Here is a 26676-nt window from a genome sequence, read left to right as displayed (position 1 = left end):
TGTTTCAGGACCCATTTCCTCTGCTTTCCCCCGTACCAGCCCTTAGGTCTGGTAAAACTCTTTCCTTCACCGGAGACCCAGACGGTACCCCCGCTCCCCTCCCCATTCCACTACTTCCCTCTGAATGCCCTTAATCCACCGTCCACTCCAGCAGGTCACACAGGTCACAAGGACACCTGGCAGGCTGGTGGCGGAGTCAGGATTAGAACTCAGTTCCTCTGGTTCCCACGCCAGTGTCTTTCCACCAGGCCTCACTGCTTCTCCACATGCCCTCACTGCTTTTCCACATGCCTGCATACACTTAGGCTACCCATGTGCCTACCCACCTGCTCGCACACTTACGTCTACACACGTTCATTTACACATGCTAACACTCAGGTCTATACATATGTATACACTGACACACACAAATCGACACATGTGGGTACTCATGACTACCAGATGCACAGACGCACCCTCATACATGCACACACATTCACACACATCTACACGTGGGTACTCATGACTACTTATTTACACATACACGTGCCCTCCCCTCCCTCCCAAACACACACATTTGCACACATCTACACCTGTGTGGACTCTCAGACACCCAGGCGCACACACATGCTCCAGTACACACACCGCCAGACACACCGGATTATGCCTTAAATCTTCCCGCCGGCGCCAGATGGCACCTCCCTCCTGATCTCGTTACCCCACTGTCCGTGGAGCACTTGGCAGCTCACTGATCTTCTCCCCGTTTGCGCCCACCCATCTGCCCCTCTGCCGCTGAGCTGTTTGCCTCAGCCCAGCCCCGAAGAAGAGGCCAGGAGAGCCTGGAGTTTGGGGAGGAGAAGGGGGCCTGTGCGGTTCCCCGGATGCCAGCGGCCGCAATATCCATCCTGGGGGAACGTCCGCTGGCTCCCCCAAACCAGGGGAACCTGGCAGAGGCAAGGTGGTTGGACAGAATGTTTAGTACAATGCTCCACATGCAGCAGGCATTCAACCTGGTAGCCTCCTGGCTCGAGAAATCTTAGGAACTGTGACCCCCCACCCTGGCCCTCACCGTTTCTCCAAAGGGCCCAGGGAGGGGTAGCTGATCGACACTGCTCGTGACGGCAACCTCCACGATCACTTGGGGCGGCCTGAACTTGCTTAGAGCTCTGTGCCACTGCTGGTGAATGGGGCCACCTGTGCTCACCAAGGCCTGGCCCCGCACCCGAGCCCGCTGACAGGGCAGCCTGAGCTCTGGGCACAGATCCTCGCTCTCTCCACGCAGATATCCAGGCAGGGGACCATGCCGCATTGGTGCACTGGCCCTGCCCTCTTTCCACCCGTTCTCCACCCCCTTCCACAGGTTACCAATAACCTGTGAGAATGGGAGTCCCGTGCAGGCGGGGACACATCGCATCTTTTGAGCTGAACATGGTCAAGCGCCTTGTGCCGGGCATGGCCCCTGGTGGCACTCAGTATGTAGACAGTCACCACCGCTAAACTCGCCCACAGTCAGGCAGGGGACCTGACCCAAAAGAACCAAAGTACACAACAAAGAAGTCAGCCACAGGAGAAATCCACTCTGCATGAAAAGGAATCTCGGCAGAAGTAGCCCCAAGTTGCGGTCACAGGGCCCTCCTGACTTCCTGCATGTCCTTCACTACGTCGTCAACCTTGCCAGGCTCCCTTCGCCCCACCCATCTGCTCCCTGTCTCCCTGACAGAGGGGCGGCCGAGAGTGACCAGGGAATAACCAGCTTGGTCTGTAGCCTGGGCTGCAGGAACTGGGAGGTCCTGGGCCCGCTCTGAGAGCCAGGGGCCAGCTTGGCCCGATGTGGGCTGGATACCAGGAGTCCAGCAGGCCGCTCTCCATGAAGCACCCTAGCTCCAGCCACTCTCTGGGCACTGGTTTTGATCCAGAATCTTGTCCCACCCTGGGGCAAAGGAAATATTTACTTTCATTTAAAAGGGGATCCAGAAAACGTCCACCGGGCAGGGTTGTGGCCCTGTGCGTGCTGGAAGTTGGGAGGCTCCAAAACCATGCGGAGAGAGGGAAGGGGGAATCAAGTGAAAACGGCAACCTAAAAAGTTCCCCAGATTTCCCAACGAGGTGCTCATGGGATGCTAACTCCTTGGAATCAGGGCAGTCTGACCCTGAGACCGGAGCCAGGTGGGAGCTGACTTTGTGGTTAGCAGGGGTCGGCCGCCTAGAAAACGCCACAGGCACCTCCCAAGCACCTCCTTGGCTGCCACGCTGCCGATCTCCGGCCAGCAGACGCCCGTGGGCGGATTGCCACCGGGCCGTTCTGACACAACCAGACTCCCGATGTGCCCGGGGCCCACGGCCGCCCTCGCTCCATACCCCTCAGGACCCTTTCCGGAGGTTTGGAACGCTTGGACGGCTGAGGCGGCAGCTGATGGAAACCGTTACCTGTTGCACGGTCACTAATGTGTCCGGGGAGCCTGGCCCGCAGGGTCCGTGGTGGAGCTGGCACAAGAGGCCCAGGAGCAACGCCACCTCCTTCATGCTCCTCCAGCAGCACACCAGCACCGTCTGCGCCGTGACGTCACAGGCCGTGCTCTCGGGCCCTGCGTGACGAGATCCGGGGTGGGCCCTGAGCGGTGGCTTGGAGACACGTTCAAAATTCCCCTGGGTCATCCTCAGCCCTGGAGCTCCTTTCCTCCCACTACCCTAAACCCTCTCCCCCGAGCAGGCACCCCCCGGCACTTCCCCTGCCTTGAAGTCAGTCAGTTGGTCAATCACATTGACTGCGCGTTTACCGTGTGCTGTACTTGGGACGGAAGGCCACTGCCCCACTGACCAGAGTGGCAGGAACATAATAATAATAATGATGTTGGTATTTGTTAAGCGCTTACTATGTGCAGAGCACTGTTCTCAGTGCTGGGCTAGATACAGGATAATCGGGTTGTCCCTCGTGAGGCTCACAGTCTTCATCCCCATTTTACAGATGAGGTAACTGAGGCGCAGAGAAGTGAAGTGACTTGCCCACAGTCACACAGCTGACAAGTGGCAGAGCCGGGATTCGAACCCATGACCTCTGACTCCCAAGCCCAGGCTCTTTCCGCTGAGCCACGCTGCTTCTCTGAATGTCCCCGGATGGGGCTGCCGGTGGGCGCCGGGTGCCCTTCAGCGTTCCCAGGGGGCACGGGGGAAGCCAATAAGCTTACACCCCTTGGTCCTAGATGCCCAGGGCCCACAGTCCATCTCCCCCCGCCACCAGAGCCAGCGCCAGCTCCCAACTAGGCCAACACCACCGCCTAGTGGGCAGCCCTCCGGCTGCAGCCCAGGCAGGTCCGCCACCCTGCCGGGGCTTTCCCCGTGCCACCACCGCCCACCTGCTCGCCGGGACTTGCCTGGTGCATCTAGGGGGGCATCTCCGGCCGGGTCCGCGCTCCCGCCCTCGGTCTGGGGACCAGGCTGCCCTCCCAGAAGCTTCGCTCGGTGGAAGTAGTCGTTGGTGTCACGGGGTTGGATCTCACTCAGAATCATCCACAGGCGGGCTGCTGCGTCTGGGAAGGGGAGAGTGGGGTCAGGTGGCCAGTGGGCAGAGGGGAGCGGAGGCAGGGGCAGGGGAGAGAGGGAGGCTCACACGGTGGGAAAAGCAAGGTCAAGGAGTTCAGGGAGGTGGGGAGGGCAATACCGTTATTTCTCAACTGTCTCCCCGCGCCTCAGAGAGAGGTCCCTTGAGGTGGTGCCCCTGAGAAGCAGCACTGCACTGTGGGGAAGTCAGCCTCGGGTTCACAACCGCCCCTCCCCGAGCCCACTGCCCAGACTCCCTCCCCACTGGATCCTCCTCTGCCCTGCTGCTCTCCCGATCTGGGTGTCTTACCGGCGTCAGTGTCCATGGGCACGAGACCTTCCGGGGAGGAACTCTGCACCACAGGGGCCACCACGGCCGAGAGTCGGTAGGCCGCCGCCAGCAGCCGGGCCACCACGGGCTTCCACGTGTCCAGCAGGGTCACGCTGCTTCCGGGAAAGGGGCAGACCCCATCCCAAGAGCACCGGCCCGCCAGGACAGGATGGACAATCGGGAAGGAAGAAGCAAGAGATACAGTTGGGGACAGCTTCCATGGACACACGGGCCATGAGACGCATTTCCTTTTCCTGGGGACCACGGGGCTGGGAGAGGTGGACTCAGAGAGCAGAAAAACCGTGCCTTCGGCCGCCCGTGCCGGCATTGCAACTGATCGCCAGGGATCCCGCCACGCTCTTCGTACTCCAACACTCCGCTAGGGGCTCAGTGCCCAGCAGGCACTTGATAAGTACCCCTGCTTGACTGACGGACGGCAGGTGGACGGAAACGATAAACCGTGCCTTAAAACCAGCAACTCAACAAGGCTGCAAAAGGATTCCCGGGCCCAGATGCTACCCCTCACTTGGCCCTCCCGGCTGGAAGCCAGACGATTCCATTCCTCTTTGGAGTACAGCTCCTCCAGCCTGTTCCCCTCCCCGTTCCCCGGTGGAAGGCAGCCGTGTCCTGAAACTTCCCAGCAATCATCACCGCGTCACGGCTAACTCACGATGGTGCCATCTGCTGCAGGATGCCCGTCAGGCAGTGGACTCGTCCGTACATCGGGGCCAGCGCTGCCGCCTGGAGCAGAGACTCCTCTGCCCGGGAAACGTCTCCCTCCAGCTCGTCCAGCAGGTGCCCAGCCACTGAGAGAGAGGAGGGAGGAGATGGGAAGAACAGGCCCCAGGTTTTCCCGGCTCCATTGGATCCCATCTGGTCTGGATGCCATCATCATTCCCTTGCTGGAGAGGTGGGCCAAATAATGACTGAGGAGGGAGACGTGGGACGGGAATGGGGGTGGTTCCAGGATTCAGTGTTTAATGTCGCAAACTTGCAGGTGAGCATTACATTGTGCAAACTCTTAACCACGCACGAGCACATGGACATGAGGTGCGGGGGGGGCGGTGCGGGAGGGCAGGGGAGACTGTAGGCTCTGCGACGACATGATCGACCTCAGCAGAAACGCTCAGCTCCTCCCTCCTAGCAGACTCCGCCTCTAGTGCTCACGCCAACCTGCTGCGGCAACCTCTGGGCTGATGCTAATGGCCGACACCAGACGGGGTGAGGGGATCGGGGGTCGGGGTGGTGCGGGGGCTGTTGTGGGGTGGTTGCCGGGGTGGCGAGGGAGGGTGTCGATGAGATGCCAGCCTCACTCCCAGAACCCAACACATACCTGCCAGAGAGTTGTGCTCCATGGTGCCGGCCAGGCTGCCTCGGTGGTCCTGGGGAAGACCTGGAGGGGCGGGCAAGGGTGGGCACATGGCTGGCAGCAGGGCCTCTTGGTGGACGAGGAAGTTGAGCATGTAGGAGGCCGTGACACAGTCATATGGTTTGGTGCTGGTGCTCAGCTCCATGGCTGCTTGGAACAAGACTTGCAGCTGGGCAGGCTCCTCGGTGGGAATTTGGATCTCCCGTCAATGCAAAAGTCCCACTTTCCCCCCGCCTCTCTCACCCTCCCCAATCCCGCGGTATTGTTGCTGGCCACGGTGACCTCCACCGGCCCCGCCCCCGATGCATTCAACATACTGTGTCTGTCTGTTTCTCTTCCCTGTTAAACTGTAAGCTCCTGGAAGGCAAACCTCTCACCATTTATCTACATTAAACCCTCTCAAATGCTTGGTACAGTGCTCTATAAAACAGCAGTTGCCCAGTATAGCGTTCTGCATACAGCAGATGCCCAATACAGTGTGCTGCCCCCAACAGGTGCCCAGGACTTTCCAATGAAACCAACCGGTCTGCAGGCTGGATTCCGAGATCCGTGAAGTTGGTTGTCTCTCTGTTCTTGTGCCAAAACACGCACCCACATTAAACAGGAAAATACTACTTTCCGTTACCTGAAGATCTACCACGTTTTTCGGGAACTTCATCAGCAGGTCAAATGCCAACGTCTTCACCTCCTCGAAAGTGCTGGCGAAACATTCCAAGAGTGTCTGGACCCTTTCGGGGTTCATCTCCTTAGCCAGCTGAAACACCACTGGAGCATCACCTAGCCAAAACCAACAGCGCTTCAGAGAAGGCAGTCACACTCGGGGAACAGAAAACCCCCCATCCTCCCTCCGCCCCCACAAACTGGGCTCACTCTCTGCCTCCCCCCAGAGTGGAGTTATGGCCCGATGATGGAGAGGGCTGAGGCCCCAATCCTCAGGCTTAGCCCGTTTCTCACACACTTGGGCAGAGACCCTGGGACCCCTGAAACAGAACCCCTCATCCAAGCCCCGGGGCTGGGAATTCCGCCTCCGCCAACACATGGTCGGGATGAACTTGAACCCAGTGGCTCAGAATTCCACTTCTGCCAGTAGTGGCCAGGGGAAGCCCAAACCCCGGGGACCAGAGTTCTGCTTCCACCAGCAGTTGGACAGGGGGAGCCCAAACCCTGGGGCTCAGAATTTCACCTTCGCTAGCACACAGCCAGGATGAGCCCAAACGCTGGGGCCAAGGAACAGCAGTTGAAAAGGAGAAGGCAGTTGAGCACCTGTGCTGCTGGTACCTTGTCTGCACAGGCCCCCGGAGGCTGTGGCAGGGTAACGGCTCAGCCCGTGCACAGCCTTCCTTGCTGAAAAAACCAGTGCCCAGCCCCCTAAGCTTCTCCATTCGAAAACCACTCCAAATTCTCTGTTCCAGGGTGGGCTGAAGACTGGGGAGCAGGGAAGAGGGGGCATGCCCCCTTTGGGTTCATCCTTCACACAGCATCTGGGGCAGCAGAGTGGGAAGGGGATGCCCACACCCCATCCGCCATGGGGTGGGGGGCGGGGGTCCCAGGGAGTCCTCAGGAAAAAATTTTCTTTTTCTGGCAGAGCCTGGATTGGCAATAAAGCCTGCGGATGCCAGCCAGTTCCCCAGGTGTAGCTCCTCCAGATCAGCGGCGCCCCTTTCTGGCCGGCCACCCGGGGCAGACCAGAGCTGCCTGGGGAATGCAGGTGGGGAGGGGGATCAGATGCAAAAACATCCTCAGGGGCCCTCCCTTCCTTCTCCCTCTGCCCGCTCCCCTCCACATCCATCCTTGGGCAACTCATTTAACTTCTCTGTGCCTCAGATACCTCATCTGTAAAATGGGGATCGAGCCTGTGAGCCCCACGTGGGTCCCATGTGGGGCAGGGACTGTGTCCAACCTGATAGTCTTATATCTACCCCAGTGCTTAAAACAGCGTTGGCACACAGTAAGCGCTTAACAGGTACCATAATTATTATTATCCATCTGACTATCCTCACATAAATTCTTAAATTACACACCGTCGGAGGCGGGAAACATTTCGGCCAGGGAGCTCAAGATGGTCAAGGCGGAGAACCGGGTGGCATGAGAGGAGCCAGGGAACAGGGCTTCAAAGAGTCGGCTGCATACGGATGATAGGAAACCCTGCCAGAGACATGGAACAATGGGCATCAGGGGACAGTGCGGGACACCCACACCTCCGCTGGTTGGCCACTGCCTCGGCTGGCCTGGAGGAGCTTAATGTTACTGTCTGCTTCTCAGCCTGCCGGAGGCCATCCCGTCTGATGTCACTAAGCAATGGGCACACCATCATCACCACCATTCCCATGATCCAAACCCCTCGGCCCCACCCCTGGGCACCAACCTGATATCGCTGCAGAACCTCTGTGGGTTCCTCCTGGGCCAACTTTGGGTCGGGGTTCCCCTGTGCCGACTCGGGGGCTGGCCCTGCCCGGGCCTTGTTCTGCACCAGCTTGTACAGGCCCTGGGAGCCCTCCCGAATCCTGCAAAACAACTGTGGTGGGGAGGATAGAGAGAAGGAGGGGGAGGCAGGGTCAGAGTGAAACGTCAATAGCTGTGGGCATTACAAACACCAGATAGAGTTCTGAGTGGGCTTTGATTCTTCACCAGAGCTCGATGGGGAAAATGGAACTTACCGTTTCCATGGGCACCCGTGGCTCCATCCCTGCCACTTACTTGTCCCCGTAGGCCCACATGGACACCCACAGCCCTGCCCTCCCACCCCCATGGACGCTCATGACCCCACCCCTGCCTTTTCCCTGTCCCCAGCCTGTCCCTACTACTCAGATCTCAAGCACAAAAGGAAGGCCCGATCTGGTGGCACCAGACACCCTCGACACCCCAACATGGCACAGGTGGTCCGTTTCCTCATGTTGAAAACAACCTACTTCGCCCCCGGCCCGGGTTCCAGCCCTGGTCCTGGCCCTGGTTTCCGCCTACCCAGCTCACCTTTCCCAGGAGGGAGCTGATCTGCTGCCTCAGGCCCGGGGACTGGACGTTCAGGTTGTAGCGGAGGAAGAAGTGAATGAGCTGCATCTCCTCGGCAGTGACCAGCTCGGTACTGCGGTGACACTCGCACAGCAAGCCGAGGGCATCGATGCGGACCTGCGTAGCCGGCAAGGGGCAGATACCGTGTGTTGGGGGTTTTGTTTGGCCCAACCGGGGGGAAGAAGGAAAGGGGACAATTGCTTCCCCAGCCTCTATGGGGAAGGGAATAAGGGTCAGGTGCAGTGGGGATTCTTCTCCCTGCCTCTCTTGTGCCAACCCCAGGCTGCTTGCACCATCTCACTGAGCTCACTTTGCAGAGGGGACAACCAAGAGCAGAGCAGCCTTAGTTAGGTAACGGGACTTCCACCCCTACTCTAGGCCCGCAAAGCGGCTGAGCTCTGGCCTCCAAGGCCACCTACCTGGCCATGCTGGTGCACCAAGCCTTGTTTTATCCACCCGCTGGACACCAGGCGACTCCAGGGCCCCAGAGCGGAGGCTTGCAGGTGCCCATGGGCCCGCGCACTCCTCAGACATGCCATCAGTGCCCCGAGGGGCCCCCGGCCACCTCTGCCCCGACCTGTGCAATAGGGACACGGCCGGGCAGACCGTGAGCGGGCTGGCCCCCCGAGTCACTGACCCCCGGATGCCCTACCCCTGCCCGCTGTGCTAAAGAGACACAGCGGTCACAGACTGTGAATGGGCAGGTCCCCCCAAGCCAATGCCCCAGTCACATCCATAACATTGTAGGCCACTGTGCCACAGGGTCACAGCCGTGCAGACCACGAGCCGGTCGGTCCCGTGGCCGCCTCTCCGCCCTCCCCCAACCTCCCACTCGGTCCCCACGGGCCCGCTCACCGTGCCCGGCGTGGACAGAAGCCTGGAGGACGTCCACCATGTGGCCCAGCCCAGCAGGGCTGCATCGCAGCAGCTTGGGCAGGTAGTAGTCGGTGATATGCGTTGTCTGGGCCAGGTCCCCCTCACAGAGGACGGGGAGAAGGGGGGACACCCAGGTGGTCAGCCACGGGGCCACCCAGGCCTTGGTGACCGGGTGCTGGTGCTGCAGGCCGGCCCGGTGGCTTAGGAATAGGGCTTCCAACAGATCGCTGGCATGCGGGGCCAGGGCCTGGTCACCCATCACTGCCAGGACCTGGGAGGGCAGAGTCGGGGCCAGCGCCAGCAGCCCCGCTGCCCCTACGCACTCAGCAAGGCAACGGAGAGCGGCAAACTTGCCCTGGACGTGCCACTCCAGGCTGAGCAGGTGCCCCGTGAGACCGGTCAGAAATGGGTCGTCGGGGACGGCTGGAGAGGGGGGCGGGGTGGCTGAGGCGTCGGGGGCCGGGGAGGGGGCGGCGGCGGTAGCCAGGGTGGAGGTGGGGGTGGCCTGGGAGAGCTGGTGCAGCCGCAGCAGGTTGCGGAAGACGAGTCTCGCCTGGTGCCTCACGGCGTCCAGGGGGTGGTCCCAGTGGGCGAACACGTAGTCCAACAGGGGGCCAGCTGTGGGTGACGTGCCCGCCAGGCTGGCCCGCAGGCCGGGGGAGCCCGCGCTGAGAAGCTCCAGGGCTGAGCTGGTCCAGGACACCAGGATTCGGGACAGGGAAGCCTCCAGGCTTGGCTCCTTCACCCTGCAGGGGGAGGGGCGAGGGAAGCTGCAGGGTCGGAGCCAGGACGCTCCTCCACCTGCCCACGCCTCCGAGATCGTGGCCATGTCCTGGCCCTCACTGGGCCTCAGCTTTCCCACCTGCTATTGGGGAGAAGGGCCCCTGCCTCTCTCTTGGCTGGGACGACCCAGGGAGGCTTCGTGATTGTCCCCTCACAGACATCTGGAGGCTCCTCGGAGGCAGAGACCAAGGCCTTTGGACTTCCCCCAGCTCTGCATCTGGGAGGTGTGCGCCCCTGGACCTGGCATGGGGGTCTGCACACATCCCTGGCCCTGCAACTGACATGGCCCCACAGCCCTGCCCAGCACGGTGCTCGTGGTGATGAGAGTCAAGAACCCATGCTGGCACAAGAAATGCTGCCAGTGGTGCAGCCAGTCACAGATCCCCGCACGCAGACACATGCAGACGTATGCAGGCACACACCCGCTACCACATCCCCGCCCTGACCCGCCCTCGCGGAGTCGCAGATTTACCGGGAACTGAGGGAAGACAAGACACGGGCGATGTCGAGGAGGAGCCGGTCTCCACTGGGCCCCAGCTGGCCACCCTTCCAGTCCAGCATGGCGAGGGCCCCCTGGCACAGGAAGAGCAGCACCGGGTCCGGGATGGGTCCCAAACACAGGCTCCTGCAGCTGCTCCGGAACCACGCAGGTACACCGGCTTGGTCCTGCTCTGCCCGATCCACTTTGTGCAGGAGCAGCCCGCTCACCTGGGGAGTGAGGCACCATAAGCGCAACCTCCACCCCTTCAAACCCTTCCCACCACCTTCTCAGGCCAGCCTGTTAGGAAGTCTGGCAGAAGGAGGCTCGAACCAAAGAAGACTAAGAAGCAGAGTCACCTGCTGCCCCATCCCTGTTCTCACCGTCTGAGATGGGGACCCCACTTCCAGGCCCAGGTCTCAGCCCTGCCCACCCCAGCAAGACAGGTGGACTCCTGAGGGGCAGGGATCGGGTCTGTTGGCTTCAGACTGAACTCAGAACTGCCCCCGCAACACGCAGGGCCTCTTCCGACGCTTTGGGATGGTGAGGCTCTCCGAAGCCGGCTGTCCGGCTTCCGACACTGGGGCCCAATCAGGCCCAGGCCTCGGGGGCCGCAGCGGGCCGCACTCACCAGCTCCGGGACCCCATCTGGCCGGTCCCACATGGTCTTGGTGAGGAGGATGACAGCCAGTCCCGCGGTGCTCTGGATGTTCTGGGGGAGGTCGCCTACACACGGCCGCGCACCCGCACACAGAACCATGAGCGTGTGGCTTGACCCAAGCCCCGCAAGCCCCTGGGCGACCCCCATCCCCTCCCATTCCTGTGGGGCCCTATCTGGCCCAGTCTGTGCCCCACGGCCCTATCCTCCCATTGCTCGGCCAGCTGGTGCCCTGCAGCCCCCGGGCTCCCCCACCCCCACTGATCCCACCAAAGAGCACCAGTGGTGCAGGGCTTCATGAGCCCATGTGAAATTCCCTTACCGTCGCCCAAGATGGTGCAAAAGGTGTGCAGCAGGCCCGCCGTGCTCTGCCACAGCGCAGACTCCGGGTCCTTCCACCGGTCCCCCTGGAACACAGGGACCCTCTGCAGCGTGGGTCATGGAGACGCGCACCGCCAGCAGCAGGCCGTGCAGGACTGCAGCCTGGCCCAGGGGATCACCTCGCAGCTGTCTGGGCCGAGCAAGAGGCAGAGGGAGAGTGAGAGGTCGTGGGCACTGGCCTGCCTTTCTCCCTCCTGGGTGGGTGGGAGACCTGATGCCTATCTGCCCATCTGTCCCTCTGTCCTTTGCCCGTTTCCCCGCCCTCCCAGGCCACCAAACTTCTGTGGACATGAGACCACCCCCTCAGCAATCACACGTCCCGCCTTCTCCTGGAGGATAGCTCCTCCTTCTGCTATATCCCGGGCCTCCCCAGGACCCAGAAGGCAGGAGCTTCCCTTTTGGGGAATTCCTCTCCTGGTTCTTTGGGCTGGACCCTTCTCGCTCCCTGCTTCCTTCCCCCTTCCCTCAGGATGATAGGAGGCTTTTTCGGGTAAGTGGGGGTCGGAGGAGCCCGGTCTCACTCTGCCCACTACTTGCCTGACGTGTTCCAGCATCTCCAGGAGGACTTCTGCAGAAACTGCAGGACTGAAACAAAGCGGCCAGGGTGAGGACACTGCTCACCCAGGAGCTGACCCATCAGCAGCAACACATCAGCCCATTTCATCCTGTGAGGCCCAGCTCTTGACACATCCCTGCCCCTCAGAGGCAGTTAGTGCTTTGTTCGGGGGGCAGGGTGATGATTCCCCAAGGAGCAGTAGGGTGGAGAAGCCCCGAAATTCTTTCCCCATCCCCGGCACCCGTGCTCTTGGGGCGCGAGCACCCTGTGCCCAGCATCAGGGCCTCACCTTCCCCAGACCAGGTTCTTGACGCTTCTTTACCTGCAAGGAAACAATAGCGGTCGTGAGGAAGGGGCCGGAGGCCCAGTCAGACCAGGGTCAGTTCTTGGCCCCTCTTCTGTTCTCCATTTACACTCACTCCCTCGGTGAACTCATTCCGCTCTCACGGCTTTGACTACCATCTCTACGCAGATGACACGCAGATCTACATCTCCGCCACCTGTTCCTCTCCCCCTCCCTTCAGGCTCGCATCTCCTCCTGCCTCCGGGACGTCTCCACATGGATGTCGGCCCGCCACCTAAAACTCAACATGAGCAAGACTGAGCTCCTCATCTTCCCTCCCAAACCCGGTCCGCTCCCAGACTTCTCCATCACCGTGGATGGCACGACCATCCTTCCCGTCTCTCAGGCCCGCAATCTCGGTGTCATCCTTGACTCATCCCTCTCGTTCACCCCACACATCCTATCCGTTACCAAGACCTGCCGGTTTCACCTCTACAATATCGCCAAGATCCGCCCTTTCCTCTCCACCCAAACGGCTACCTCACTATTACGGGCTCTCGTTATATCCCGGCTAGACTACTGTGTCAGCCTTCTCTCTGACCTCCCTTCCTCCTCTCTCGCCCCGCTCCGGTCTATTCTTCACTCCGCTGCCCGGCTCATCTTCCTGCAGAAACGATCTGGGCATGTCACTCCCCTTCTTAAACAACTCCAGGGGTTGCCTATCGGCCTCCGCTCCAAACAAAAACTCCTCACTCTAGGCTTCGAGGCTCTCCATCACCTTGCCCCTTCCTACCTCTCCTCCCTTCTCTCTTTCTACCGCCCACCCCGCACGCTCCGCTCCTCTGCCGCCCACCTCCTCACCGTCCCTCGGTCTCGCCTATCCCGCCGTCGACCCCCGGGTCACGTCCTCCCCCGGTCCTGGAACGCCCTCCCTCCTCACCTCCGCCAAACTGATTCTCTTTCCCTCTTCAAAACCCTACTTAAAAATCACCTCCTCCAAGAGGCGTTCCCAGACTGAGCTCCTCTTCCCCCTCTACTCCCTCTGCCATCCCCCCTTTACCTCTCCGCAGCTAAAGCCTCATTTTCCCCTTTTCCCTCTGCTCCTCCACCTCTCCCTTCCCATCCCCACAGCACTGTACTCGTCCGCTCAACTGTATATATTTTCGTTACCCTATTTATTTTGTTAATGAATTGTACATCGCCTCGATTCTATTTAGTTGCCATTGTTTTACAAGATGTTCTTCCCCTTGACGCTGTTTATTGCCATTGTTCTCGTCTGTCCGTCTCCCCCGATTAGACCGTAAGCCCGTCAAACGGCAGGGACTGTCTCTATCTGTTGCCGACTTGTTCATCCCAAGCGCTTAGTACAGTGCTCTGCACATAGTAAGCGCTCAATAAATACTATTGAATGAATGAATGAAGGAGTCACCCGCTCTTCCTCCCCACACTCCCTGGCCCGCCCCCCTCCTCCCACCCCCGGCAGAGGGGGTCTTCCTCACTCTGAGTGAGTCACTGAGAGTCACCTCACCCAGGTGGAAGTCCTCCAGACAGCAGGCGAGATTGTCCATGACTTTGGGGTAGGACTTGACATCGGCCGTTTCCAGCTCCGCTAGGAGGTGGCGAGTGAAGCTGTGGCCCGCGACTGCCAGAAGCTGGTCCGGGAGGCTGTTGAGGGTGCTGCCAGGGAGGACGGGGGTTGAGTGTGCCAACCACCTGTCCGCATGGCACGGGCACCGCTGCCCTCACCTGCCATCCGAGTGGCTCTGACCCTCCACTCTGGCCCCCGAAGTCCCCGTCCCAGAGCGCTGGGGGGGCCGCAGCCAAGTGGGTTGACTTGAGATAGGCCCCGGATCAAGCAGGGGTTGGGAGAGCAGCCTGGGTTGCCCAGTGCCCACAGGGATCAGACACTTGGGAAGCACAGCAAGCGGAGGCTTAGTGTTTGGACATGAAAGGGAACCTAAGCAATCTGACTTCCTCAGACGAGCACCCTCATAGACTCGCACTCATCTCCTACCCTCCAACAGCCTGGGAGCACCTCGAGGGTAGGGATTGGGCCTGCTAACTATTGGACTCACCCCAAAGGCTTATTACAGTATGTTGCACATGGAAGACAAAGTTCCTCGAGGGCAGGGATCATGCCTACCAACTCTACTGAACTCACCCAAGGGCTCATTCTAGTGCACTGCACATGGTAGACTGGAAACGTCTTGAGGGCAGGGATCATGCCTACCAATTCTATTGCACTCACCCAAGAGCTCACCTCAGCGCTCTCTGCCCACAGTAGACTGGAAGCTTCTTGAGACCTGGCATTTACTGATTCTACTGGACTCTCTCGCATTCAGTACAGTGCTCTGCACGCAGTAGATGGGCACTAGTCTCCTTTACACCCGAAAAAGTGACTCATTTTCTCCCTGCTTGGGGTCAGATGGGGAGATCTGATCAGCTTGCCCCATTCAGGGGGGTCCTACCTGGCCAAGACCTTCTTCAAGGGATTCTTGGGACCCAAGGACAAATAGACAACCCCAAGAACATCCAGACAGTGCCGTGTCACGGAGGCGTCCGCGTCGCTGCCGTAGGCCTTCTCCAGGAGCGGCCCCATCTGCGGAGAGAGCAAAGTGTCGGCAGCCCGGACGGCAGGTCCCCGGTCTGAAGGAGCCAGGTCAGCATAGGCCCCCTGACCATCACAGCCCCACTGGCCTGGCCAGAGGTGGGGTCTGCTCTACCAACTCTGGTGGTATTGTACCCTCCCAAGAGAAGCAGCGTGGCTCAGTGGAAAGAGCCTGGGCTTGGCAGTCAGAGGCCATGGGTTCGAATCTCAGCTTTGCCACTTGTCAGCTGTGTGACTGTGGGCAAGTCACTTCACTGTGCTTCAGTTACCTCATCTGTAAATGGGGATTAACTGCAAGCCTTACGTGGGACTACCTGATGACCCTGTATCTACCCCAGCGCTTAGAAGAGTGCTCTGCACATAGTAAGCGCTTAACAAATACCAACATTATTATTATTATTACCCAACTCTGTGGTATGTACTCCTCCCAACAGAAGCAGCGTGGCTCAATGGAAAGAGCCTGGGCTGGGGAGTTAGAGGCCATGGGTTTGAATCCCAGCTCTGCCACTTGTTCAGCTGTGTGACTATGGGCAAGTCACTTCACTTCTCTGGCCTCAGTTACCCCATCTGCAAAATAGGGATTAACTGTGAGCCTTACGTGGGACAACCTGATGACCCTGTATCTACCCCAGCGCTTAGAACAGTGCTCTGGCACATAGTAAGCGTTTAACAATACCAACATTATTATTACAGACCAAGGGACTGACTGAGGACTGAGTGAGTGCTTGAGTGAGTGACTGACTGGAATAACTGACTGACTGACTGAGTGATGAGTAACTGGATGAGTGCTTGAGTGGAGTAACGAGTTAAGTGGGATGGACTGATTGAGTGACTGAAGAGTGACTGGCTGACTGACGGAATGATTGAATGAGTAACTGGCTGACTGACTGAATGGCTTGAGTAAGTGACTGAATGATGACTGGCTGACTGACTGACTGATCGTCTGACTGACTGATTGAGTGAGTGGGGCTGGCTGAGGTGAATGATTGCGTGAGTGCTGCTGAGTGACTGGTTCTCTGAGTGAGTGGCTGACTGAATGAGTGCAGTGCAGCTTAGTGGAAAGAGCATGGGCTGGGGAGTCAGAGATCGTGGGTTCTAATCCCGGGTTCCGCCACTTGTCAGCTGTGTTGATTCTGGGCAAGTCACTTAACTTCTCTGTGTCTCAGTTACCTCAACTGTAAAATGGGGATTAATACTGTGAGACAAATGTGGGACAACCTGATTACCTAGTATCTATCCCAGTGCTTGCATATAGTAAGCGCTTAACAAATCCCATCGTTACTATTATTATGACGAGCGAGTGGTCAACTGAGTAGCTGGCTGGGGTGATGACCGAGTGAGTGGAACCATACCTGTTTGAGGCAGTGGATTCTGACGCACGCCGTCGGAGAGCTGGGCACAGCGCAGAAGCCAAGAAGCCAGGTTCTGCCCGTCAGCATCTGCCAAAGCTGCATGGGTCGAAGGAGCGGTTTCCGTGGTATCAGTGGAAGGAATACGCAGCCAGCATGGGGTTTTGCGGCTTGTCTGGTCTGGAGGTGCGGGGTCGGGGGGAGGACGGAGGGATGGACGGGGGGCACACCGGGCGCTACAGGTGCTGGATTGGGCCCGGAGAAAGGCCGCAAGCTGGCAAGTGTCCCAAGCAAGTGGGGTCAGACAACCTGGTCAGGACACTCGGCAAAACCCTGACTGATGCTCTCTTGTCACCTGCCAGGTGCAGTGGGTGCTGGAGCATAATCATCCCCCTAGCCTTAGGGATCCCCGCCCTGAGGTCTCCCTACTCCTGGGACCCCACACCGCCTCCTTCTCACACTCCAAAGATCTCTTCCACCCCAGGCCACGGAAGCCAGCAAGGGGCTCATGTCTCATGTCCCAGAGTCACTTGGAAGGGTTTTTGTTCCGACTGCTCTCCCTGGAGAGACAGAGACCCCCCAGGTGTCCTGGCTGCTAAATGCTCGGCTGGGCCGTGCGCACGGTTGTGTAACTCAGCCAAACGATGCCACGCAAACCCCCCAAACTCACTGTGCCACTGGGGTCAGCTCCGGGCGGCTCTGGGGAACTGACCCCGTGGCTCTTCTCCCGGCCAGTGCCCCAGCCGACACTTCCCATCTGCTCAGCGGCCCTCTGCCCACCAATTCCCGCTCCACCTTGTCCCCCATCTTGCTCCCATCCCATGCCAAGCTCTAACCTGGTGCCGGGCCTGTCAGCGGAAGAGAAAGGGCCCATTACCCAGACAAATCCACCTCTGGATGGGCTGGAGTCACTTACCTTCAAGTCGCAACTTCCCGCCCGCCAAGGACCAGCGCTGACACCTGCACCTCTTTCTTCTTCTTTACCACCATCTTGGTCCGGCAGAACAGCGGGATCTGTGAGAGAGAAACAGGCTATTATGAATAAAAATGACTGATGATGATTGTTAAGCTCTAGATGTCGAGACCCGTGCCATTAGCCAGTAGGACCTGCCAAGCTCCCTACTCTCCTGTTCTGACCCATTCGAGAAGCAGCGTGGCTCAGTGGAAAGAGCCTGGGCTTGGGAGTCAGAGGTCATGGGTTCGAATCCCAGCTCCGCCACTTGTCAGCTGCGTGACTGTGGGCAAGTCACTTCACTTCTCTGTGCCTCAGTTACCTCATCTGGAAAATGGGGATTAACTGTGAGCCTCACGTGGGGCAACCTGATGACCCTGTATCTCCCCCTGCGCTTAGAACAGTGCTCTGCACGTAGTAAGCGCTTAACAACAAATACCAATATTATTATTAGTGTCGGGGAGGAAAAAAGAAAAGGAAGCAGATATGCAGGACCCAGGAAAAAGAGGTCTTCCATCCCAGGACCATGGACGAGGCCAGAGGCGGCCAAAAGGCAGGTGGCGGTTGGCCAGGACAAGGTGACCCGTCCCAGGCCTCCTTGGTCAGAGCGGGATGGGGGTCGTCGTAGTCCGGAGCACAGACAAGCTATTACGGGCTGGTCCTCCCCCCGAAGCTGGTGTCCCTCTCCCTGCTCTCCCCATCTATTCCCCTCTCCTCCCTGCATTCTGCTTCCCGCCCCCATCCACTCCTCCCCTTCCCCATCCACTCCCCACTTCCTCCCCCTCCCAGACGTGGGCAGACCCAGCTGGGATGGGTATCAGCGTGCCTTAGTGGAAGAGCAGGGCGTGGAGTCAGAGGATGTGGGTTCGAATCCCGACTCTGCCACCTGTCTGCTGTGACCTTGGGCAAGTCATGAACTTCTCTGTGCCTCAGTGACCTCATCTGGAAAATGGGATGAAAACTGTGAGCTCCACGTGGGACAACCTATCACCTTGTATCCCCCAGCGCTTAGAAGAGTGCTTTGCACATAGGTAAGCGCTTAAACAGATACCACCATTTATTTTATTTTTTGCTTTAAGCGCTTTAAACAGCGTGGCTCAGTGGAAAGAGCCCGGCTTGGAGTCAGAGGTCATGGGTTCGAATCCCAGCTCTGCCACTTGTCAGCTGTGTGACTGTGGGCAAGTCACTTCACTTCTCTGTGCCTCAGTGACCTCATCTGTAAAATGGGGATTAACTGTGAGCCTCACGTGGCACAACCTGATGACCCTATATCTCCCCCGGCACTTAGAACAGTGCTCTGCACAGAGTAAGTGCTTAACAAATACCAACATTAATTAATTCTCCGGGCCTCAGTGACCTCATCTGGAAAATGGGGATGAAAATGGTGAGCTCCGCGTGGGACAACCTGATTCACCCTTCTATCCCCCAGTGCTTAGAACAGTGCTTTGCACATAGTAAGCGCTTAACAGATACCACCATTTATTTTATTTTTTGTTTTAAGGGCCGGGAAGGGGGGAGAGGGAGGGGGAGGGGGAGGGGATGGAGGGGGGAGGAAAGGGAAGGGGACGGGGGAGAAGGGGGAGGGACGAGGGGAAGGGGGGAGGAGAGGGGGAAAAGGGGACTGAGGGAGGACGGAGGGAGGGGAGAGAAGGGGAGGAGGGAGGGAGGGGGGAGGAAAGGGGGAGGAGGGGGGAGGAGAGAAGGGGAGGGAGGGGGAGGGAAGGGAGGGGGAGAGAAGGGGGAGGAAAGGGGGAGGAGGGGGAGGAAAGGGGGAGGAGGGGAGGGAAGGGGAGGAGGGGGAGGAAGGGAGGGAGGGGGAGGAGGGGGAGGAGAAAGGAGGGGGAGGGAGGGGAAGGAGGGGAGGGAAGGGGAGGGGGAAGGAGGGGGGGGGAGGAGAGGGAGGGGGAGAGGGGGGAGGGGGAGAAGGGGGAGGGAGGGGGCGGGAAAGTCTCCTAGGCAACCGGCGCGAGGGAGCGGAAGTCACCTGGCCGGCTCTCGCGAGACCGGCGGGAAAAAGCGTCGACGCAGGGGCGGCCCCGCCTGAGGGAGCGGAGGCTCTCGGCCGCCCGGACGGGGGTTGGGGGGCGGCGGGGAGGCTCACCTAAGGCCTGCGGGGCCGGGAGGATGGTCGTCGGTCGGTCGTGCGGGCGGGCGGGCGGACGGGCGGGCGGACGGGCCACCCAGGCTCTGAGGCCTCCCGGACGCGTGGAGTCGTTGGCCCGAGGCGGGGAGGGGGGAGAGGAGGGAGGAGTCGGGAGCACGGACGGCGGGGAGAGCCAATCGGGAGGCCCCGATCCCGTGACGTCACGGGGAGGCGGGCGCTCCGCCCCGCTCCACTTTCATTCAGTCATTCAATAGTATTGATTGAGCGCTTACTATTTATTCGTTCCGTAGTATTGATTGAGCGCTTACTATTTATTCGTTCCGTAGTATTGATTGAGCGCTTACTCTTCATTCATTAGTATTGAGTGCTTACTATTCATTCATTCAATAGTATTTATTGAGGGCTTACTATTCATTCATGCAATAGTATTTATTGAGTGCCTGCTACTCATTCATTCAATAGTATTTATTGAGCGCTTACTATTCATTCATTCAATAGTATTTATTGAGCGCTTACTATTCATCATTCATTAAATAGTATTTATTGAGCGCTACTATTCATTCATCAATAGTATTATTGGAGCGCTTACTATTCATCCATTCATTAAATAGTATTTATTGAGCGCTTACTATTCATTCATTCAATAGTATTTATTGAGGGCTTACTGTTCATTCATTCAATAGTATTTATTGAGCACTTACTACTCATTCATTCAATAGTATTTATTGAGCTCTTACTGAATCATTCAGTAGTATTTTATTGAGCACTTACTATTCATTCATTCATTCAGTTGTATTTATTGAGTGCTGACCATTCATTCAATAGTATTTATTGAGCACTTACTAATCATTCATTCATGAATAAAACTGAAACCATTCAGGCGTGAACTCCCTAAAATCTCCCCTGCTTCTCTCCGGGCCCTTCCTCCTCTTGCCCCCTCTTGGTCTCTCCCATCCTTCATTCAATAGTATTTATTGGGCACTTACTATTCATTCATTTGTAGGTATTTATTGAGTGCGTTACTATCACTCAATAGTATTTATTGAGCTCTTACTAATCATTCATTCAATAATATTTTTTGAGTGCTTAATCCCCATTTTACAGATGAGGTCACTGAGGCCCAGAGAAGTGAAGTGACTGCCCACAGTTCCCACAGCTGACAAGTGGCAGGGCCGGGAATTCGAACCCAATGGACCTCGACTCCCAAGGCCCCGTACTCTTCCACTGAGCCACGCTGCTTCTCGAGTACAATATAACAATAAACAGACACATTCCCTGCCCACAATGAGCTTTAGAGTCTAGAGACAAACTTCAGGCCTTATCTCAAAAGATCCGCTCCTCTCAAATTCTAAACCTCCTTGATCTCTCTGCTGCCTGTGGACCACCGCCTCCTCCTAACATTGTCCTCTCCTGTTTCTCCTCCTGTCTCTCTGTACACTCCTCAGTCCCTTCAGCTGGGCTCCTCCTCTGCCTCCCATCCTCATAACTGGTGGGGGTCTCTTAAAAGTCCATTTCTGGGTCCCCCATCTGCACCCACTCCCTTGGAGAACTCATTCGAACCCACAACTTCAACCCATCTCTGATTCCCAAATCTACCCTGAGCACTCAAATTCACCCCATCCTCAGCCCCACAGCACTTATGATGTAGCCATAATTTAATTTACTCTCTCCTCCTCTAGTCTGTAAGATCCTTGAGGGCGGGAAAGCATCTACAACTGCGTATCGTATTGTGCAGCCCCAAGGCATTTAGTTGAGTGCTCAGCACAGTGTAAACGCTCACAAATACCATCGATTAATTGATCGGTCAGGGTTTCACTCTGCATTTGGGGCTTCTGAGGATGGAAGAAGGGGACTTTGCTTCCTTAACAAGTCACACTCAGTCTTTTGAGCCTAGGGCCTTTGTGTGCACCCCAAAGTGCCCTTATCCGCAACCGTGCACGAGGGCAGGCAGGCAAGGGGGAAAGACACACTTTGCGTCTTCACGTTCTGGAGAAGGCGAAAGTTTCAGCTCCTCCTTAGGTTTCAAACCACCTTCCTCTCTCAGCCTGCGGAATAGTTCAATGTCAACAAGAGCGGGCGCAAATTACAGCCCTAAATATTATAAGTGGGCATGAAACAGCCTAAGGTTCTGTACTACTTGACCACTATGTGGCATTACACCATAAAAATGCCAATCTCACACCTCGCCCCTCTGGAAAATATTTATCTTTCCTTGAATGTACAGTTAGAGTGGCACAGTAAATGTATAAATACAATTAATTGATTGAGGAGCTTTTGCATACTTTACATACAGGCTCCCATCGAGATCCCAAAGCCCTCACTAGTTTGACTCTGGATTCTCCCAAATAACAGGAGGGTAAAAGAGAGATATGCAGATAGATAATAGACAGTGTCTATTAGGCGGTTAGTCAGTCATATGGTGTGAAATCCCATCCACATTGCAGATGTGGGTTAAAGAGAACAACCTGTATTGACAGTTTAATTCCACACCCTCATAAAACTGTAGCTGGGGAGAGGAGAGAACAGACTGCCTAGCTGAAAGAGCACAGGCCTGGCAGTCAGAGGACCTGGCGTTCTAATTCCGCCTCATCAGTTGGCCTGCGGTTTGGCCTTGGCAAGGTCACAGAGAAGGCAAGAGGTGGAGCAGGCATTACAAACCCAGAATATCTGACTTGTAGGCCTGTGCTTTTTCTACTAGGTCATAACTGCTCCTGCTTTTAATGTATGTCTCAGACACCTTGTAATGATAATATTGATCCATTATATTTATTAAGTCCTTACTGTATGCACAGCACTATTGAATTCATTCATTTATTTCATTCAATTCATGCAATCGTATTTATTGAGAATTTACTCTGTGCAGAGCACTGTACTAAGCACTTGGAAACTATAATATGGCAATAAAGAGGACAATCCCTGCCCATAGTGGGATAACAATCTAGAGGGACGCAGACATCAAAACAAGTAACTAGGCATCAATATAAATAAAATATTATAAGTGCTGTGGAGCGGGAAGAGGGGGGGAAGGCAAAGGGAGAGAGAGTTCGATGGTACGCGCAGGACGGCAGAGGGTGAGTTGAGGAAAAGGGGGTTAGTCTGGGAAGGCCTCTTGGAGGAGGTGAGCCTTCAGTAGGGCTTTGAAGGGGGGAAGAGTGATTATGTGATGGATGAGAGGAGAGGCGATCCAGGCCAGAGGAAGGACGTGGGCCATGGGTTGGTGGTGAAACGGGAATCGAGGCACACTGAGAAGGTCAGGGGCAGAGGAGTGGACTGTGTGGACTGGGATGTAGGAGAGAAGGGAGGTGAAGTAAGAGGGTGCAAGGGGATGGAGAGCTTTGAAGCCAAGAGTGAGGAGTTTTTGTATCATATGGAGGTTGATAGGCAACCACTGGAGATTTTTGAGGAGGGGGGGTGACATGCCCTGAACGTTTCTATAGAAAGATAATCCGGGCAGCCGAGTAAAGTATGGACTAAAATGCAGAGAGGCAGGAGGTTGGGAGGTCAGAAAGGAGGCTGATGCAGTAATCTAGTCGGAATAAAATGAGTTACTATCCCAACGTGGTAGTCGTTTGGATGGAGAGGAAAGGCGGATCTTGGGGATGCTGTGAAGGTGAGATAAGTGCTTAGCAGAGTACAGGGTTGCTAGGCACTTTCCCTGCCCACAACAAGTTTAGAGTCTAATTATTAATAATATTGATAGTTATACGAATCGTGGTTTTGGTTAAGCACTGTACTAGCACTGGGTAGATAGATGCGAGATAATCAAGTTAGACACAGTCCCTCTCCCATATGGAGCTCACAGTCAAATGGGGAGAGAGAACAGGTATTTGACCCCCCCCATTTTACTAATGAAGAAACTGAGTCAGAGAAGTTAAGTGACTTGCCCAGGGTCACACATCAGGTAAATGGAAAAAAAAAAGTTCACGGAAAGTGCCCAGTTCAGCATTATGAACTCAATAGGCTCTCAGTACGGTATCAATCAATCAATCCATCGGTGGTATTTTATCGAGTGCTTACTATGTGCAGAGCACTCTATTAAGCGGTTGGGAGAGTACAATACAACAGAATTAGCTAACATATTCCCTGCCCATAATAAGCTTAGAGTCTAGAGGATTTAGAGCATCCTGATTCTGACCTGACAGTGCTCCCCCACCGCAAGTGCTCCATAAATACCGAGGATGAGGATAGGGATAGTTTGAGGGAGCTGAGTTGAAGAAAATGGACCCAGGTCCCATAGCGGGGTTGCTGGCCTGTTGAGCGAACTCTTTGCTGAACCCCACTTTATGGCGTCAGGGCTGCGGGGCTGGAGGAAGATTGGGGTAGGGGGAGTCCCAGGATGGAGGCTCTCTCCACCTTCAAAGCATTATTAAAGTCACATCTCCTCCAAGAGGCCTTTCCTCATTATTATCATTATAAATAAACATTAATAATAATGGACTTGAATACAGCCTCTCATCCTAATCACCCCTAGATTACTGCATCAGTCTTCTTTCTGACCTTCCAGCCTCCTTGTCGCTCCCCACTCCAGTCCAGACTTCGCTCTGCTGCCCGGATCATTTTTCTACAAAAACGTTCTGGACACATCACCCCGCTCCTCAGAAAACTCCGGTGGTTGCCCGTCCACCTCTGAATCAAACAAAAACTCCTCACCATTGGCTTTAAAACAGTCCATCACCTTGCTCCCTCCTACCTCACCTTGCTTCTCTCCTCCAACCCAGCCCACGCACTTTGCTCCTCTAGTGCTAACCTTCTCACTGCCTCCATATCTCCTGTCTCACAGCCCACGTCCTGCCTCTGACGTGGAACACTTTTCCTCCTCTAATCCGAAAGACAATTTCTCTCCTCTACCTCAAAGCTTTATTGAAGGTACATCTCCTCCGAGAGGCCTTCCCAGATTAAGCCCTCATCTCCCACTTCCTTCTGCATCGCCCTAATTTGCTCCCTTTGCTTTTCCTCCCTTCCCCGCCCCAAAGCACTTATGTACATATCGGTCATTTCTTTTATTTGTATTGATTTCTTGTCTCCCCCACTGAAGACTCTGAGCTCGTTGTGGGCAGGGAATGTCACTGTTTATTTTGTATAGTGCTTTCCCACATGCTTAGTACCATGCTCTGCACACAGTAAGCACTTAATAAAATAATTGATTGACCTTATTTATTTTGTTAATGAGGTGTACATCCCCTTGTTTCTATTTATCATGATTATGTTGTCTTGTTTTTGTCCATCTGTCTCCCCCGATGAGACTGTAAGCCTGTAATTGGGCAGGGATTGTCTCTATCTGTTGCCAAATTGTACATTCCAAGCACTTAGTACAGTGCTCTGCACATAGTAAGGGCTCAATAAATACTATTGAATTGAATGAATGAATGATCGATTGAATAAGTCCTCTTTTCCCAGGCTCACTCTCCCTTCTGCCTCATCTATGCATTTGGATCTATGACCTTTGGACTTCTGATATTCATCGGACCCACAACCCCACAGAACTCATATCCAGATCTTTAAATTATATATTATAAATTCCTTATTTATTCAAATTAATGTCTGTCTTCCCCTCTAGATTGAAAGCTCCTTATGTAGGGTATGTTTCTGCTAACTCTGCTGTTTTGTACTCTCCCAAGTGCTTAGTACGGTGCTCAATAAATAATAATGATGGTATTGGTAATGATGGTAAATACCATTGATTGATTGACTCATTGGCGCTGGAGTGGGCCACGGAGCGGGATAGCGTTGGCACTGTGTCTTCCTCCCGGGATGTTACCAACCTTTTCTGCCTGTGCCCACTTTGCGTCTGGGTAAAGTGAAGACCACGGAGAGAAAAGGCAGTGCGACTAGTTTGGGGGAGGATTGTCAGCCCCCCGACTCCAGTACCCACCCCGGAGATGCCCAGGAGGGCAGGCCGACCCCTGGGCAAGACCCCCCACTCTCAGCAGTTCGCCACTCGGCCCGGCTGGACGAGGTGAGTCCCAAGCTCAGGGTCGGGTAGGGCCGGGTGGGGAAGCAGCATGGTGAAGAGGAGAGAGCAAGGACCTGGGAGTCAGAAGGTCATGGGTTCTAATCCCAGCTCTGCCACTTGTCTGCTGTGGGACCTCGGGCACTTCTATGTGCCTCAGTTTCCTCTGTAAAATGGGGATTGAGACTGTCAGCCCCAAGTGGGACAGGGACTGTGTCCAACTCAATTTGCTTGTATCCACCCCAGTGCTTAGTACACTACCTGGCACACAGTACCACAGTACCGCTTAACGAGTACCACCATTATTATTATTATTAATAATCCTGGCTCCGCCACCTGTCTGCTGTGTGACCTTAGGCAAGTCGCTTCACTTCTCTGGCCTCAGTTCCCTCATCTGTAAAAAGGGGATTGAGACTGTGAGCCCCACATAGAACAGAGACTGTATCCAATTTGATTTGCTTGTCCACCGCAGCACTTAGTACAGTGCCTGGCACATAGTAATAGCTTAAGAAATAGAGAAGCAGCGTGGCTTAGTGGAAAGAGCATGGGCTTAAGAGTCAGAGGTTGTGGGTTCTAATTCCAGCTCTGCCACTTGTCAGCTGTGTGAATTTGGGCATTTCTAATTGTCTCAGTGACCTCAGCTGTAAAATGGGGATTGAGATGGTGAGCCCCACCTGGGACAACCTCATATGAACACGGCTTGGCACATAGAGCTTAACGAATGCAGTGTGGTTCAGTGAAAAGAGCCTGGGTTTGGGAGTCAGAAGTCATGGGTTCTAATCCTGCCTTTGCCGCCTGTCAGCTGTGTGACCTTGGGCAAGTCACAACTTTCTCTGTGCCTCAGTTACCTCATTTGTAAAATGGGGTTGAACACTGTAAGCCCCACGTGGGACCACCTGATGACCTGCCCGTCCCCCCCCCCAGCGCTTAGAACAGTGCTTGACACATAGTAAGCGCTTAACAAATAACCAACATTATTATTATTTTCTCTGTGCCTCAGTGACCTCATCTGTAAAATGGTGATGAAGATTATGAGCCTCACGTGAGACAACCTGATGACCTTGTATCGACCCCAGCGCTTAGAACAGTGCTTGGCACATAGTAAGGGCGTAAGAACGCCAATATTATTATTATTAATTAAATACCATTATTATTGTTGTTATTCATAATAATAAACATCAGCATCGCCATCCTCAGAGAGAAGCACCATCATTCTTAGAGAAGCAGCGTGGCTCAGTGGAAAGAGGCCGGGCTGGGGAGTCAGAGGTGGTGGGTTCTAATCCCGCCTCCGCCGCTTGCCAGCTGCGTGACTTGGGGCAAGTCGCTACACTTCTCTGGGCTTCGGTTCCCTCTTCTGTGAAATGGGGACTGCGAGCCCCACTTAGGACAACCCGCTCACCTTGCATCCCCCAGGGCTTAGAACAGCGCTTGGCACATAGTGAGCGCTTAATAAATGCCGCTGTTATTATTATT

At 55.9% G+C, this 26676-nt stretch overlaps 1 protein-coding gene across 1 annotated transcript in view; it reads right to left on the bottom strand.

The window, feature by feature from the left end:
* Positions 1 to 24017, bottom strand: part of THADA (THADA armadillo repeat containing) — a 41771-nt gene extending 17754 nt beyond the window's left edge. Inside the window, 24 exon segments of the mRNA XM_039913010.1 lie at positions 2407 to 2564; positions 3351 to 3506; positions 3827 to 3960; positions 4518 to 4653; positions 5181 to 5397; positions 5842 to 5993; positions 7238 to 7361; positions 7582 to 7731; positions 8187 to 8342; positions 8645 to 8802; positions 9081 to 9847; positions 10357 to 10592; positions 10994 to 11088; positions 11343 to 11454; positions 11456 to 11527; positions 12247 to 12279; positions 13764 to 13917; positions 14709 to 14839; positions 16201 to 16218; positions 16220 to 16297; positions 17114 to 17211; positions 19251 to 19336; positions 21224 to 21298; positions 24001 to 24017. Of these exon segments, the coding sequence (XP_039768944.1) occupies positions 2407 to 2564; positions 3351 to 3506; positions 3827 to 3960; positions 4518 to 4653; positions 5181 to 5397; positions 5842 to 5993; positions 7238 to 7361; positions 7582 to 7731; positions 8187 to 8342; positions 8645 to 8802; positions 9081 to 9847; positions 10357 to 10592; positions 10994 to 11088; positions 11343 to 11454; positions 11456 to 11527; positions 12247 to 12279; positions 13764 to 13917; positions 14709 to 14839; positions 16201 to 16218; positions 16220 to 16297; positions 17114 to 17211; positions 19251 to 19336; positions 21224 to 21298; positions 24001 to 24017 (3513 nt within the window).
* Between the last annotated feature and the right edge of the window lie 2659 nt (positions 24018 to 26676).

Source organism: Ornithorhynchus anatinus, chromosome 9 (assembly GCF_004115215.2).
Source record: "Ornithorhynchus anatinus isolate Pmale09 chromosome 9, mOrnAna1.pri.v4, whole genome shotgun sequence".
Taxonomy (NCBI): domain Eukaryota; kingdom Metazoa; phylum Chordata; class Mammalia; order Monotremata; family Ornithorhynchidae; genus Ornithorhynchus; species Ornithorhynchus anatinus.
Note: the sequence above shows the minus strand (reverse complement) of the source record. Positions and strands in the feature narration are given on the sequence as shown.